At 38.7% G+C, this 17,503-nt stretch overlaps 1 protein-coding gene across 1 annotated transcript in view; it reads right to left on the bottom strand.

The window, feature by feature from the left end:
• Positions 1–2,743: 2,743 nt before the first annotated feature.
• Positions 2,744–17,503, bottom strand: part of LOC145407867 (uncharacterized) — a 35,135-nt gene continuing 20,375 nt past the window's right edge. Inside the window, 14 exon segments of the mRNA XM_080278725.1 lie at positions 2,744–2,893; positions 4,394–4,485; positions 4,904–5,567; positions 6,186–6,320; positions 6,690–6,857; positions 7,295–7,399; positions 8,774–10,928; positions 11,257–11,390; positions 12,969–13,097; positions 13,970–14,071; positions 14,335–14,874; positions 15,022–15,153; positions 15,547–15,783; positions 16,446–16,560. Coding sequence (XP_080134851.1) covers positions 2,744–2,893; positions 4,394–4,485; positions 4,904–5,567; positions 6,186–6,320; positions 6,690–6,857; positions 7,295–7,399; positions 8,774–10,928; positions 11,257–11,390; positions 12,969–13,097; positions 13,970–14,071; positions 14,335–14,874; positions 15,022–15,153; positions 15,547–15,783; positions 16,446–16,560 — 4,858 coding nt within the window.

The raw sequence follows: 17,503 nt of genomic DNA on the forward strand, positions 1-17,503 counted from the left end.
GCAATTTTCATGACTCATTTTTCTTTTTCATTACAGTACAATGATCTGTGTCACTGTGCAACTTTAGAAGGTAATTTTTGCTATACTAATCACGTCATACTGTATGAAAGGGTTGAAAGTCGTTGAAATGTTACTGTAATTTAAATTGTGCACCATTTAACCCCTTCAATCCGGTGTATTTTAGTTTTGCTACCACCAGATGATTCTGTTCCACCAAGGGGCAGACTTCCAGTCATGGAATGGTTCATGAAGGTTATATTGCATCTCACTTATCGAGTCTGAAAAGTCTCTCTGATGCTGCATAAAATCATATGGTAGTAGCAGGGAATACAAATGTTTAAAAGACACCATCAGACTGTGAATGTTGAAAGCAGTTTATGTAATGCTGACTTAAAAAATAAATAATTTTGATCATCAACAAATCTGTCATAACAGAAAATGAACAATGCATGAAGATGACTCAGTATCCCATAAATCTGATCATCATCAAATCTGTTATCATCACAAAATGAACTATGCATGGAGATGACTCAGTATCCCAAGTATGTAAAAGATAATCTACATCCTTAAAAATGGACTTAAGACATTATACAGTACTAAGGAATAGGGTCCAAGTAAATATGTCGTCTAATTCATAATTAACACTTAGTCAATTTTCTTATCATATATCTAGAAGAAAATTATAAAGGCACTATTACAGTACCCTGCAGAGTAAAATATACAAAAGACAGAGAGACAAGATCAACTCATCTACTGGTATACTTAAAAGAAAGAAAAAAAAATCATCCTACTATCTATCTGTGCACTGGAAGACACAGCACCTCAGGTACTGTAATACTATTACTGTCCTTAGGATTTACTAATCCATACACTATACCATAATAATGGAGCTCTACTTTTAGAAAGCAAATATGAATCATGTCATTTTTTTTATTACAGCATAGTATCATAAAATTCGCAATACATGGAACATGTGATTTAACTTTGAGGAGATATCCATGAAAAAATTTTGAGATCCATCAACACAACACAGATCTGTTGTATTGTAAAGCTTTGCACTATGTGCTAAAACCTGTACAAATTACAAAAGACAAAAATTATCCTACGGAAAAATTCTTTTCAATGAATAAAAATGACAATGTACAGACTGCTATTGCTTCATTACTAATTGCCTGCATGAGAAAGTATGAAGTTCTTAGTGTAATATACAGTACCTAGTAATTTGCTGCACCACAGTCAGTTTTGTACATTAGTGACAATCAACCACATCAATCATGTACCAAATAAAGTTCAGTACTCTTACTTTTCATTACACTATATTACTATAATGTAGAAAAGTATGCACAAATGGACATCTGGTGCCAGAATGGTAACTATGTGGTAACATTAAAGCTGTTGTTATGGCCACAGGTTCATCTGAATGTGAACCTAGTGGACTACAAGGCTGATGCTGCCCTTTTCCCACAGTCCATTATCCTCCTTTCGAGGGGATAGGGAGGGAGTTGAAAGGACCAGTTATATTGGTGACAAGGTAAATATTACAGTAACTGTATAAAGTACTCAAAACTATGAAACTTGTGAATTAAACAAAGTTGGAAGTATTACAATCATGTACAGACTTGATGGATTTAACAAAATAAATGACAACACACATCCATCCATCATCATATATATAAATGATATGACGTCTCATTGTTTCGTACACATCATAATGGTTTACCTCAGAAGAAAGTCAGTTAATACCAAATTCGGCTATGCTTTTCTCAATGACATACAGTAACCTATTCAAACAGGTAATGGTTATTTAATATACCACACTTCCTTAACAAACTAAAGAATGAACACTAATAGCACTCTGGTGCAGTTTTAAACTAAAAAGTTGTCATTAGTAATACAAACTGCCACATGTGTGCTGGATATGTCTTTTATACGGTAGAAACAGACAGTGAATGCAAGAGAGAGAGAAAAAGAAATGTTATATTAATAAGCTTATAAATACTTGACATTTTGGCACTGCATGCAAGAGGTACAGTGTCCAATAGGTGGGGGTGCCTATCATCCACTCACCTGATGTACAGTAATGCTGCCTACTTCTTCCTTCATGTCTATCATTCTTTATTTGTGTCTGCCCTTCTCTCTTCATATTTTTTGAATCTCCAGTCACTATTTATTACCCATCTTTCCTCTTCTGATGGCTGTACACTGAGTGACAGGCCAAATGGTTTTCTGTAACCATACAGCCATGCAATGGGGTGGCATGGAGCTACTATGGTGTCCCTGTTAACTGGGTGAAGGGACACAACTACAGAATCCACCCAGGACCCAAACCTTCACATTAATTCCTGCACCTTGCTGTGGCATGGCACCGTTAGCCCCATGGGAACATCAGTTCACTGCATGAGACAGCCCTGCGAGGCGGTTGCTTGGTCTGCTCAATCAGACAGACTGCAGATGAACAATAGCAACGAAAGATACAGTGCAACATCATGAAATGTGCTGTTATTATTGTTGTGGTCCCAGCTCAGGTAGATGTGAACCCAGTGGATGCAGGCTGAAGCTGTACTTCTGCAGTCCACAACCCTCCTTTGGGGGTACAAGGAAGAAGCCAAGGGAGGGATGTTTGTGTAAATCAGACAGCAGAAATGATTAGTTTGATCAGTGCCACTGCATGAAGGTGTCCCTCACAGTATTAATCAACCACAGAGAAATGGTTAAATACACGTCTGTGTTGATGCCTCCTCCTCTACTGAGTCTTGCAGTCGTCTTTGTTGTGACCTCCCTGGGGTGCCTTCCTGCGGGTGGTCATGGCTGTTGATGTCCTCAGATTTGTCCTGCTTCTCTTACTAGGCCGGATGGGACTGTTGGTGCTCAATGACTGAAGAGGTCTGCTTGTCTGTAAGAGGAACGACTGTAAAAATAAATGAGGTATACTTATGAGTCACAGTTTATCATCCCCTAATCCTACACATGGTTAGAGGGATGTTGTTGCCAGGGTTTTACACTAAACAAAGACCTGTTATTCAGTGGTATGGTGGTAGTCTGAAGCTTTGTTATACTGCAAAATGGACAGTTTGCAAAGATGCTGTTACTTGTGTAGTCTAGAAAAGCTCCTAACCATCAACACTAGATCGTCATTCCATATGGAATCCTTGCTAAGACTTTTTTTCAGCCATGGGCAGGAGTACAGAATTAGAAGAAATTGTGGTGCATAACTGTACAGTAATGAAGTACTGGTACAGTATGTGATATATTACCATCATCCAAACTTCCTTTCCCACTCAAGAATGGGGTGAAAGGTGGGGCTGCCCAGCATCCACTCATTCAGTGTAGTGTTATATGGTTAAATCTATATTTTAATGGCAAACCAAGCCATGGTTTCCTTACGGGAGCTATCCATGTGAGATGTGAAAGTTGAGGAAGCTAGCATGGTATCAAAATGGATGAATGAATTATGTACAGAGATGCACATGACAAGGGTTAGTTTCTCCCTTTTCAACTTGGTAGACCACAGTATGACTCAATCCCAGAGATGTATGTAAAATTCATCCAAAATGCATAAAAAAAATTACCAGTGTGTGCGTAATGATGAATTTCCTTCTGAAATGTAGCCAGGATTCCTAAAGCTTGGATGATATGTAAATGACTATGGCCCATTTTACTCCATATGCTGTCTGAGTCATCCTAGTTGTGTGATTGTCTTGCTTTGGTTCTTGATCCAACTTCACTCCTCACTTATGGTAGGTAGGAATTAGGGATGGAATGGTGATGACGATGATGATGATGTCTATAAATGGTAAACCACGACACTTTTAATATTCTTAGCCAGAGAGGTCTCCTTCAGAAGAATAATCCTGTCTGTCAGCTGCTACAAAGAAATACAAACCGACATCCTACCCTACAAAAGGATATACCGTCAGGCCTCATTATACGTTACAGAGCATTGCTATAATGATGAATAAGAGATTCTACTTGGCATCAATGAGCAACTGCAAAAATCAATACGGAAATCACTGAAATCCTGTACAAAGCCTCACTGGTCAATGTATGGCTGCTATTTTTGTTTATGCAACTACCAACAGGCAAGCCTACAGTTATCTGTTGTTCTAAGATGGCCTTTGAACTTGGTTACTCAGGTGTGTTGGTGTCAATGCTGCAACATATTGTGGTGTTGGAGTTCAAGCAGCAAGTGCAGTGAAGTGAAAAAACTACTGTACCAGTTTAGAAGGGTTTGAAACACTTTTTAGACTCTTGGAGGAGGGGTCCTTGACCAAAAAATACCCCAGATGAACACATTATGCCTTGCTATACATTAAATTGATATGTGATGGACTTTCACTTGATATAATCCCATTGTAAATCAAGGCCAGACTGTATACAGTATAGGGTAAATTACCTGTCTTGTTTCGTCATCTTTCATGTTTTTGTGTATGGCTGATCGCAGCATTATCCCAGGACTCTTTACATCAGCAGGTATATCATTCAGACCTGTGTATGAAAAAATTAAGTACTTTATTGTGGATGTTACATTTTGCAAGGTATAATTCAAAAATCAGAAACATCTTTGGTCAACAAACAACTATGTAACTAGCTACAAGAAGGTGATCCAAACTGGTTGACTCGTACTTTATGCTCTGTTGCTTACAAACAAAATACTTTGATAACAAAAAGCTTCTGTCCTCTGCAATCAGGCTGCCATCCCTGTAACTCACACAACTGTCATTCATATACCTCTCCACAACATCCCTTAACTCATCCTCAGTCTCCCCATCCATCTCATCACACTCTCCTTATCAATATCTCATATTCTATTTTCTCCACACGGGGAACCATCTCAGGGGATTTGTCCTAGTACTGTACTTTCTTGCACATCCACATCTAATAATTCCATTTTTCAAAATCATACCTTGCTGTAGTCTGGAAGACAGACTTTCTTTTGGCAACTGTGTCTCTGGTATCACAGTTACAGATGTTCTGCGCGTCCTCTTATCTGACACAGCTGAAGGTGAACTTGAGGGCTCTGGTACATCCTGTTTTGTCTTTTCAGACTGAGGTGCAGCAGTAACTGAAGTGCGGAGACTTGTCCTCCGACTCTGAGCAGTGCTGGTTGAGGTCCCAACCTGGACAGAGTTTTCATCATTACCTGTATTCCTTGAAAGAGACCTCTGAGATCGTGTCCTCTTCACCTGTGGAACCATATCTCCAGCCAATGATGCACTGCGGGTCATGGATCGGCGAGTTCCCTGTGGTATTAAGTTGCTTGTCACCACCTGTGACTGTGAGCTACTAATAATTTCTTGACTGTCAGAGGACCCTGAACCCTGACCTTGCTCAGATTTTTCTCCAAGTTCATTACTAACACATGATCTCAGTGATCTCTTTCCAGGCTCAACATGTGACTTTCGCAACTTTTCCTCAACTTTCACTGATGGTTCCTCAGCTTCAGGATCAGTCTTCTCTGTGCTGGTATTAACATTACTCTTCAGTTTCTTAATTTGTATTTTAAGCAGAGTTACTTTAGATTTCAAATTTTCATTACTTTCCTCAAGACCAAACATTTTCTTCATGACCTGGAAAAGAAAAAGATTAGTAATATTAATCTCCAAATGAGAAAAAAGCTATCTTCCCCAACTAGTGACTACAAGACACATTTTAAGTTTCAAACACCATACATACAATTTTGTCCATTACAGTATAAAAATGGCAGCAGTCAGTTCCATACTATCCCCTTCAAGGTTCAGGGGCCTAAGGTTAGAAAGTAAAAGGCAGATGGCTAACCTGCTTCCCTTAATGGCATTATCTGATATAAAAACATCCAATCACTTCTTGTGGGATGAACTTAACCCTGGCCATCATTCTGACTAGGACATTCTACCCACTAGACCAGCATGTGCCATATGCTTATGCCATACTGCATTGCCTTGACTAGCAATACAGTACAGTAGAGCTTTAGTTATCTCGGCCCTTGAATTGAACTGGGTATTACTGTGCTGAAGAAAATCATCAAGCATTAACCAGAGTAAAAACCAAAGTTCTGAATGTGCTACAGAGACTATAACCTTCTGAGCACATAAGACTTTCCCCTGCTAAATAAAATCATCTGCAATTTGAAAGAATGTAATATAATATATAAGTTTGAATACTAAAATGAATGGATTATGCTGGGTTTCTAGACCTGACGATATTACCTCAATATGTCGAACTGCCTGTTCCTCTGTCTCGGCGTTTTTCTCATTAAACTTGTTCTCCCAATGGGTCACCTTTTCTCTCACCTGCTCCAATTCAGAACCCCGGCTCCGGGCCTCCTCTTTCGCATTTTTAACCTTCAATGAAAATGCAATTAACCTCATTATACTGTAAGAGGTCTCCTCTTAGCAGAAGAAAGTGCAGTGAGTCCTCATTATAATTTACCTTTATTTATTTATTTATTATTTATTTACTAGTATTTTATTTATTTATTTATTTATTTTTTGCTATATACTAACCATTAAATTTTAGAAAAACTGTCAAACTTTCATTGATATCTACAAAAAGTATCTGCTAGTTTCCCCCAATCGGTCTGACAGATGCAGACATGATTCTTACCTTTTAATATTTGGGTATATAGTTTCTGACATTTTAATATGAATCTGCTGGGTATACACAAAATTCTAACCTTTGAATGTCTGTTGGGTATGATGGAAAATTCTAACCTTTTCCTTCAGCTCCTTGACCTCTGTTTCAAGATCATTAATAAGGTTCATACAGTCCTGCAGCTCATCCTCCTTCTTCCTGGCAATCTTCTGGTTAAGAGAGAACTTGGATCGCAGGGTTTCCAGGTCCATGCGTGACTCCTTTACCAGGTTACCCAATTCCTGCACCTGGTGGCACAAGTCACAATAAGTGGTTCTTAGTAAGTGAGCAGATCATCATAACCATCACCATCTTAAAATGAAAAACAGAAATGACAAAAGTAGACGGATCAACAGCATGCTTAGTGAAATGGGTCAGAAACTCATTCACACAACACTTACGGTAAGCTTCCAGAATCCTGACTCTACCTCACAGCCCAAACCAGCTAAACATATACCTGTACATAAATTGACATTTTAAAATTATGGATGGACTACATATTACTTGCCAGAATAAGTAAAAATTGGGGTGTAGTTAAGTGATATTTCATCTACAGCCTAAGATACTTCGAAAACAATGCCAAATGAAAAGGATGGGTAGGATTAAGATATATGAAAAGAAAACTGCAAGTAAATCTGTAACTGAAAAGCAAGCATGCAGAGGAAAAATGATATACTGTACTTACCTTTGTTTCTTTTGCTGTAATGGACTTCTCTGCAGTGTCAGCTTTGTCTTTAAGGTTAGCTATTTCAATCTTCAAGGCAGCTTTCTCCACCATCAGATTTGTGGTCTGATTAAACAGAATGAAAGCATTACTGTCTTCAAAGGCCTTTTCTCATGTAACACATGTACACCCTGTATTATTGTAATGGGACTTACAGTGTTATATCAAAAACACTTAACTCTACAGCTTCAAATAAGTTACATTCTTGTTCCAATGCATATGATTTTTTTTTTTTTTTTTTTGAAAAGAGCAAGAGATAAAAACAGCCAATACCATATCATATCGTAGGGGAGGGAGATGCCAAATTGGTAATGAGGTGGTCTGATGTCTCAACAGACACAGATTCAAACCCCGGCTGGGGTCGGGAATAGTTTAAGGCACTTGAATTTCATTAAAGCAGACTTTACTGATCTACCATGAGACCCACCTACATGTAAAAACACTCCCAAATTCCAATACACCAGTCCAGTATGAGACAGCTCTAGCATGTATTCAATATGGAAGGTGGGTGTTAGTGCTGAAGCTGTGACATGCATAAAAGGGGGGGGAGGGAGGGGGGTTAGAAGTCTGTGGTAAGGTAACATACTCCAGAGTACTCAATGATAGATCAACCTACAAACCTGGTAGCATTTTGCATGACAGCAAACCCTTGTCACCTCAAGGATCTGTACTCTCATCAGTAAAGGAGACCTCCTAGCATCCTTTCCTTTTCAACTTATTTTTCTTGAGTGTTATTCATATATACTGTATATATATATATTTTTATGCTGACAAATTGTTTTTATGACTCAATGCTAATCTGAAATGTACACCCAACGAACTCCAGGCTTCAGCTGCCCATCTCACAGTCACTCATCTTCTTTTCAGGGAATAGGGTGAGAGATGAGGGACATTGTATGAGCTGCCAGCTCCGCTGCACAGTTTACTGGTGCCAACATGCGGAGGTGTCCCTCTCAGCACCTAGTACTACTACACTCTGCATAAATAAACTGCTAAGAAAGAGGTGTTAGAAAACCTCCTTTGCCACAAGAGTACATGATGTCCTTAGAACTTGAAACATGCACAAGGTGTGACTGACTCTGACCTAAGTACTATTCCATTTGAGCCAAAATGACCCTACCATCTCACTACTACTGTACAGTGTATTTTTATATTATTCCTAGGTCATACCGTAACCTACAATGCCTAGTGGTCTAATGGCAGAGCTCTCAGGTCAAAATGGGCACTGGTTTACATGCTATGGGTCAAGCCCTAGAGAGTGACTGGAAGGTTTTAGTCATGTAAAATGCTATGAAGGGCATAGGTCACTCTACAGTTCTGAAATGTTCTGGACTGCAGTGGCCTAGCCTCAGGCCTCTACACTCTTAAAGGGCAATATGGGATTGGCAGATACTGGTACTGTTTTATCACAATCCATACATTACAACGAACATTACTCACCTCACTCAATTTATTGGCCAGATTTTCACGGGCAACCTGTAGGTCTCCTTGAACGGACTTCATTTCTTCCTTGACTCTGGCCAACTCATCACGTAGTTTATCAGCCTCTTCTTCCTTGGTAGATAGACTCTTTCTCAACTGTTCACCTTCCTCCTTCTGTTTATGTAGCTGCTGCCTCAGAGCATTGATCTCCTCTCGTAATGCATCCATCTCAGTCTTCCAGCTGTCTATTGTCTTCTTTTGGGTTTCTTTCTCCTCCACAACTGACTTGTATTCTGCTTTGGTACTGTCTAAAGTCTGGGCTAATTCCTCCTTCTCCTGGAATAAATCTTGTGACTGGGCTCTTAGTTTCTCTACCTCCGAAGCAATTTTATTTTTCTCTTCAAGGTGCTGGCTGACCTGAGACGACAATGAATCTATTTCTGATGAAGCAGCTTGACTCGCAGATACTTGCTGGGATACTTCATTCGCTAAATTCTTATTTTCCTCCTTTTGATCTTCACTAACTTTGAGGAGCTCATTCTTCTCTGCTTCCAGTGATTCTCTCTGTGATGAGAGCTGTTTGATGTTGGCATGAAGTCCTTCTATGTCCATCTCATTCTGTTCCACCATAGATTTTAACTGTTGGATCTCTACTATGAATCTTTCTTTCTCAGATTTAATGTTCTCAATTTCTTGCCTAAGCTTCTCATGTTCTGAAGTTAATGAAGTGTTCTGAGATCCAAGGTCCTCAGAATTCTTCAGGAGATGATCATATTCTTTCTGCAGTGATATCTTCTCCTGCAACAAGTCTTCTGCTTCCTTAATCAATGCCTCATTCTTTTTCTGTAAAGCCTCTTTCTCTTTCACCAGCTGCTCATTATCACTGCAAAGTTCATCCTTTTTTTGGGAAATTTCTTGCTTTTCTTTTTCCAACTGTTCTTTCTCTGACAGCAGTTTGGCATTTTCTAGCAGGACTTGGTTCTTTTCAGACAATAAATTTTCTTTTTCTGAAACTAGATCAGCTTTCTCTGTTTCATTTTCTGTAACCTGCTTAACTAGCCTTTCTTTTTCTATAATAACAGTATCTCTCTCTTTGACTACGGCTTCCTTCTCCATCAGCAAATTTGTCCTATCATTCAATGCTACTTCTTTCTCTAATTCTGCTGCTTCACTCTTACTTATTAATAAAGTGTTTTTGGACATCAGCTCATCCTTTTCCTTTTCAATCTCCTCTAATCTTGTCTGCAGTTTTTCCTTTTCTGATAGCAGTTCAAATTTTTCATTACAAAGGGTTTCCTTCTCCAAACTCAGCTTACTGTTTTCATCTCTCCCTTGGTCTCTTTCAATAGTGAGTTCGTTATACATCTTAGATAGCTCCTCCTTTTCAGACAGAATTGCTGATGATTTTGCTTTTTCAGATTCTCTTTCAGCTTCCAGAATTTGGACCTGGGACTCAAGCTCTGAGTATTTTGTCTTTTCTTCAACCAGCTGGGCCTCTAAGCTGGACACAGCAGTCAAAATCTTCTCCTTCTCATTCTGCAGCTCATTGCAAATCTTCTCCCTCTCATTTTGTAGTTCACAGCAGACATTCTCTAATTCTTCATTCTTCCTCTGAAGGAGATTAACATTTTCTTGTGCTAATTTCAGAGACTCACATTCAGTTTTCTGTTTCTGGTGCAATGCTTCAAGCTTCTGAATCTCTGCCATCAAAGCTTCATTCTCCAATGCAAGCTCAGAATTTCTTGCAATCAGGTCTTTATTTCCAGACAGCACTTCATCTGATCTTTCTGACATTGCTTGGAGTTGATTTTCTAATTCATCCTTTAGGGCAATTAAGTCATCAATTTGTTGCAAAAGCCCTTCTTCTTTTTTGTTAAAGGTTTCTGTCGTGGAAGTGAGATCATTATTTTGGCAAGTCAGTTCATGCACCTCAGATTTCAACTCGTCAAGAGCAGCTGTTAATTCCTCATTTTTTACAATCAGGATATCATTCATGGAGACCAATTCATCATTTTTGGAGCTGAGTTCTTCATTTAGCATGCCAAGTTCCTCACTGCGATTGAGGCTGCTCTCACACTTCTGGTTGATGTTGCTCTGCTGAGTCGTCATCTTGTCCAACTCAGCCTTCACACAATCATATTTTTCTTGCAGCTCAGCATGCTCAGCCTCCATTCTGACATGAATGTATTAACATTAGTTTGCAAATGTAATGCATAATCATATGATTCAGTATAAATACACACACACAATTTCAAGTCAATCAAATGTGTCCGCTGACTATCCTCCCTGTGAAATTGTTGGCTGCATTCTGTAATGTGGTATATAGGCTAATCACATCCAATAATTACAGGCATTTCATAAAAACTGTCAAAACTAGGAGCTTACCATCCACTGTGTAACATAGGTTTTATGTATAGCTGCAGGTGATAAGTCTCTTGTGTTTATGACTCCTACCCAAGAACATCAGATAGATCCCTTGTATAACAAAAAGTTATGCTTACCTCTTGACAAGCTCAGCATACCGCTCCTGCATCTCAGCTTGACCATCTTCCTGGCTAGAGGATGTCTCAGCCTCATGAACCCTCTGCTCTATGTTTTCTATCTGGCTACTTAACTCCATTCCCATTGATGAAACCTATAAAATAAATAAGTAAATAAAGATATCACCCCAAATTCTTCTTCCCACCCAAAGATGGGGTGAAGTAGCATCCAGAAAATAAGAAGAGGAAAACATGACAGAGGGAGACCCAATCAACAGCATGCTCAACGAAATGGACCACACCCTCATTCACTTACCATTCAAACTTTAAATTTTAACAAATAATTAATAAAAAAAATATATGGATAAAATTATGAAACATTTTAATCACTGTGATCTCTCTTTTCTCAAATAAGGATGGGGTGTGGTAGGATCCAAGAACAAAGAAGGAGACAGTACAAAAGTGGACTAACTATAAAAGACACACCTCCTCTACTGTATCACAAGATGCCTCTGCAGTAGTCAGTAGCAACTTCACAATCTTAAAATGATGTACACACACCTCTAGTTGATACATTTATAATCCTTTATTCCTCATTGTCATTCATCATTCATAACAAGGCAACACAATCTACATTCCATCCATGCATACTGTACTCATACCACACCTTTCACATTTAACACCTTCACGTTCATTCCCTTCACTCCCTCTACATTTGAGTGGGATGCCTTAATATGGTGGCACCAGTAAAACTGGTGGGTTCTGCTGCCCGGTTATAAAAACATCTCTTAAACTCCCTCCCTGACCTTCAAAAGGAGGATGTTGAACCGCAGGATGGGGGTAATTTCAGCCTCCAACCACTGCTTCACGTTTAGATGACTAGTGTCACAACTCCCTTTTATCATAGTCTTGCACAACATCACATCACATCTCATTTACTTGAACATAACTGCCACTCCACCCTCTTAAATTCTTCACTTTGGCCTTCTTTGAACACATTGTTTTACTCTGTCTACCAGAAAATGATTTTACTCAGATGAGATAAATTACAGTAATCAGAGGGCTGAAACTACCTTGACTAAACTCTTGCATGATTGAAATACCTCACCTTAAATAATCTGGATTTAGCCTAAATACAAAACCCAAGTGCCTACTTTTCCCGAGACCTGGGGTGGCACAGGTCCCACATCCAAAGAACAGAGGGATGCAAAGGATGGGAAATTTCTAATCCAAACCACTTTCTCCTGCTTTGCTCATTATCCCTTCAATCTATTAAAAAAAAAAAATAAATAAATAAAAAAAATAAAAATAAATCTTGTTACCTTCAGAAGATTATATTGACATACAACAAATTTGCAGCTGTGTGAAGAGGTTAATGGCTGATGTATCTAACTACTCCAGTTCAATAAGTCCCACCTTAATAGGACAAAATTGACTGGAGGCAGCAAGAACAATGCAAAAATATATATAATCGAACTGGAGCAGTTAAGCATGCAGGGAATACAGAGGCAATATTCTTTCCCATCTGCCCCATGGACTGGATACAGTATAATGTTGATCACAAAAACAAAGGAAACAGTTTCCTGATATACTGTACTAGAAACCATTTGGAGTACTGTATATCTGATCCTAAAAAGAAATAATTAACTACCTGCATAACTGTTCCTTAATATACATACAGTAAAAAAATATCTTATTTTTTTATTTGTTTTTCATAATTAAACTACGCTTACCTTAGCTAATTTCTCATCTCTTAGTTTGAGCTGCTCCTTGAGACTGCCCAGCACCTCTTTATACTTGTGCAGTTCATTCATAAGTTTATCTTGCAGTGATGACATGCTCTTCAATTCTTCTCTGTGAATCTAAGAGTAATCATGATAAGTATATGCAAATGAAGAACTGAAAGATGGGTGTACTGGTGTTGTAATGAGTGGGGGCAGACCGAGATGGTCTGGGCATGTGGATAGGACGGAGGATGACAAATGGGCGCAGAAAGTGAGAAGTGTGAGCGTCAGGGTAGGGTTGTGAGAGGCAGACTGAAAAAGACCTAGGACAAGGTCACAGAGTAGAGATAAGGGACTCAATGGGGAGGCAGCCAGAGATCGAGCAGCATGAAGAGCCACCATTAAGTGACCAAGGCCAACGCATGCAGGCATACTGGAACCTTTATAAACAAAGCAAAGCAAAATGATGTACACATACAGAACATCTGAGCAATGTGCACATTTGAAAGCTCAAGAAATGCACATATAATACATTTTATAAATCAGTGTTCCATGGTTGCATGGGTCAGCCTTGTTCAACTGACACAGAGCATTACGGCACACAGGATGGAATAAAAATAACAGACTACATACTCTGTATGGTATTTAACTACCAAAATATGGGGCTTGCAAATTACCAGACAAGGTTATTAGAAGGAAGGAAAATTATGAGAGGAATGCTGCAGTACTGAGATATCTAAGTAACACTTTATTCTAATCCAAACAAAACTGCCTGCAACTTTTCTAGCAATTGCCATGAGTTCCCTATGCAATACCAAATGGTCTTTTAATACTTTCCAGTGCATTAGCAGACAAAGAGCAAGGACAGTACCTTAAACAGGAGTCTGTAACTTTCCTACTGAAGTACATAGACGTGTTATTGGATAAATCTTTAATTATAACAGAAATTATAGTGTAAATACCAGGTAGTTACTTAGGACACATGATAACTTGTAACTTGTATATCTTACCTTATAACGTTCCTCAATGTGTCTTAGTTCCTTCAACAGTGCATCCTTATCACCCATAGCTCTATCAGGTGAAGGTGTGGGACAGGCTCTGGTATCTTCATTCTGAAATTCATCAGGTACTGAATGTGTGTGTTCTCTAAGAATACAGTAGTTTCTACCAGCTATAACAGCATCAAAAGAAAATTAATCATGTAAATAAAACTACAGTTATTACCATCATCATATTAAGACTGACAATTTTGTTCTCAAGTTCCAACAGATAATCAGGGTATACTCTTTCTCACTGTCTCCATACCATTTAAAAATCAATACTTTGAAATCCTATAAGTCAAGCTGAATCCATACTGTAATAAACAACACCTTACCATTTGTTTGTCTGAAACAGCACTTGATTCTCCTTGCTGCTCCTGAATCTTACATACAAGCATCTCAGTTTTACTGTCCATCTGCTCAACTCCCTTCCTCAGTGACTGCAGCTTGTCCTTCATTTCAGCAACAACTGCCACTTTAGAATCAACTTCACTCTTAAGTCTGCTGTAATAAGTTTCAAGTGAATCTAGATCTGGCTGCTCAGTTTCATCCTTAACATCAGGTTTCAGATCTGTAAGTACAGACTGTAGCTGTTGCTGTAGTGATGTTACAGATATCTCTGTCTCAACAAGCTGAGCAGCTATTTCATCAAGTTTCTTGACCAAGCTACTGCTGGTGTCACTGGGTATTTGATATTTTTCAGTGATAATCTCAAGTTTGCAAGTGCTAGCTAAGCTGGAGGCTCTTGATGCCTCTAGCAGTACCTTTAGCATACTATTTTCCTTCCTAAGAGAGAGAAGACTATTATGCAGAGTAGAATTATACTGTTCTTTCTGCTGCAACTGTCTTTTCAGGTCAAACTGCTCTTTCTGGAACTGAAAATAATGAAAAATATAGATGTACTATCATCCAAATACAGCACAGTATTTCTATGCAATAGAGTCAGTACTGTACAGTATACTGTAACTGATATGTACCCAACTTAAGCCCACTTCAACCTCATTTACCTTCCCTCCTCTCACCTGTCCAACAAGCGTGTCCGAGGTGGTGGAGTTCTGGTGTCGTCCTAACATGACAATTACATCACGATAGTTTTCATAGTCTTGCTCCAACTTCAAGGCTTTCTCATGTTCCTGCTGGCATTCATTAATCATCTGCAATAATGTAAGGAAAATGGAATTTTATTATCATCATCCAATCCAGTGCTGCCCCATGAGGAGTTCTCATTTTAAATGTCAGGACCAACTTGCCTAGCCCCAGGCTCCCTATTCTGTCTCTTATCCCTAATGTCACACTTATGTAGTCACCTAAGAAAGAAGTAGGCAGCACTACATTAAGTGAGTGGATGATGGTCACTACCACCTTCCACTTCAGAACCTGTGTATCTATTGTAAGTGTAAATGAAGACATAGAGGTTATAAATCTAGCTACAGTACTATTCAAGAAAAAACACAAAGGTAGATAGTGCCACATGATCTTTGAGTAACTATGCAAGAAGACAATGGAGTATGAATTAACTTACATTTATAACTCAAAACAACACTTACATCATTCAGTTTCTTTTGTAAGGATGTCACACTGCCCTCCAAAGAGACTCTTCTTTCATCATGTTCTGTCAAAAGAGCTTCAAGTGCAGCAGTCACCTCTGTCATCTCACTGGCATGTGTATTGTGTTCAGTAATCAAGCCCTGAACAGCTTCAACAACATCACTACACTCTGATTCCCCATCCATCACTTCTTCCTGTTCCACTGTCTCTAAATCCTTGATGTTATTACTGTTCATCTGAAACATTAAAAAAAGATACAAACAAGACAATTTTTCATACAATAATTTCAAATGATTTTCATGGCATTTATAGTGAAGATGATTAATAAAGAACATGGAATCAAATAAGATATCATGCATTTTGCTATACATATTCAGTTCTGTATTTTGAAACCAAACTCATCCACTGAAAGAAGTTATAACATTCTGTAGCATTCTTGCTAGGTCCAAGATTAAAACTAAGTTTAAGAATTTGTAATCAGATTACAGATCTACAGTAAGTCCTCAATGCAGGCTGCCTATGACAGTGTTCTGACATTCGTTTACCACAGTAATTAAGAGAAAAATTTGCTCTGTTCATATGTTCATTTATAAAGGCTCCAATATGCCTGCATGTGTTGGCCTTGATCACCTAATGGCAGCTCTTCACATTGCTCAGTTTCTAGCAGTCTCACTATTCTGCCCTTTATTCCTGAGGTCACACTCTATGACTTCGTATTATTGGATACTATATTAAGTTTCCACTGATATTAAAAAGGTTCTTTGTCACTTTATCCCCCACTTTAAAGTAGCAACAGCATGAAAAACTACTTACATCTTGGAACACATCACTGAATGTAAGTGAGGGCTGACTGTTATGAGTTGTTGTTCCCAATGATCCCACTACTAATATTACTAACAATGATCTTTACCTCACTCTTCAGTCTGTGTATGGTAGCCCTGAGGAAGCAGGTGGTCTCTCTCTGATTCTCTTTGACACTAACCAGCTGATGCACAATTCCCTGTTCTCGGGACCTTAAACAAAATAAAGGGATTAGTAGTTATGTGCAGGAAAAAAGATGAATTACTATTTTTTCTAACCTTTGCTACACTGATTTTTCAGAAACTGAATAGAAGACTGGTAAAAAAAATAAATAAATAAATTATCATGGGTTAATTTTAAAGCACTATGGCTCCTATAACTCCCTCTCAGCTGAACACAAATCATGGAGAGTTGGCTGGAACACAAAGAGATGTTCCAACCTTGAGAAAGTTAACAGTACCAGCTTTAAAACTCAGGCTTCTGGACATCGCCCGCAGCTGTATAAAAGCATCTAGAGCAGCATTTCTTAACCTTGGGTGCTGCAACTGATTTTAGCAGATGCTAGAAAATGATGCATTATTGTTTTTCTTACTGGTTTTGCTTAGTACTGTACTGGCATTCTTGATTTTTTTTTTTTTTTTTTTTTTGAAAATATACAAAATAAACTGTCAACCAGTACTTCATTCTACTTCATCCTTGCAGTAGTGTAGTACGTGTAGCCCCAGTAATCAAATGTAAGGACGTGCTGGACTGTGAGACCTTGCTACAGAGGGTGCTGAGGTTGGACAAGGTTAAGAAATGCTGATTCAGAGCTAGGTGGAAGAGAGCAACAGTTATTATAACCATGACAGAGTTAATAATTTTGAATAACGTAGTGGTAGGAGGTGGCAATCATCATCCACTCACTTGATGTAGTGCTGCCTACATCTTCCTTAGCCTTTATCATTCTTTTCCTGTGCCTACCCTCCTCTCATCCTTTCTCCCATCTTTCCTGTCACTTCTTATTGGTTTTCTTTCCTTTACAGGTGGCTTTACATTGAGTGACAAGCCAAATGGTTTCCTGTAAGCCAAGAAACCATTTACAAGGCTGAGTGGTAACCATATAACCAAACCATACGTGCTCCCTACATGTTAGCAAGTGGGTTGGTGGAGGGT

The sequence above is a fragment of the Coenobita brevimanus genome, chromosome 8 (genome assembly GCF_032717465.1).
Source record: "Coenobita brevimanus isolate Jiangsu-jjx chromosome 8, ASM3271746v2, whole genome shotgun sequence".
Taxonomy (NCBI): Eukaryota; Metazoa; Arthropoda; class Malacostraca; order Decapoda; family Coenobitidae; genus Coenobita; species Coenobita brevimanus.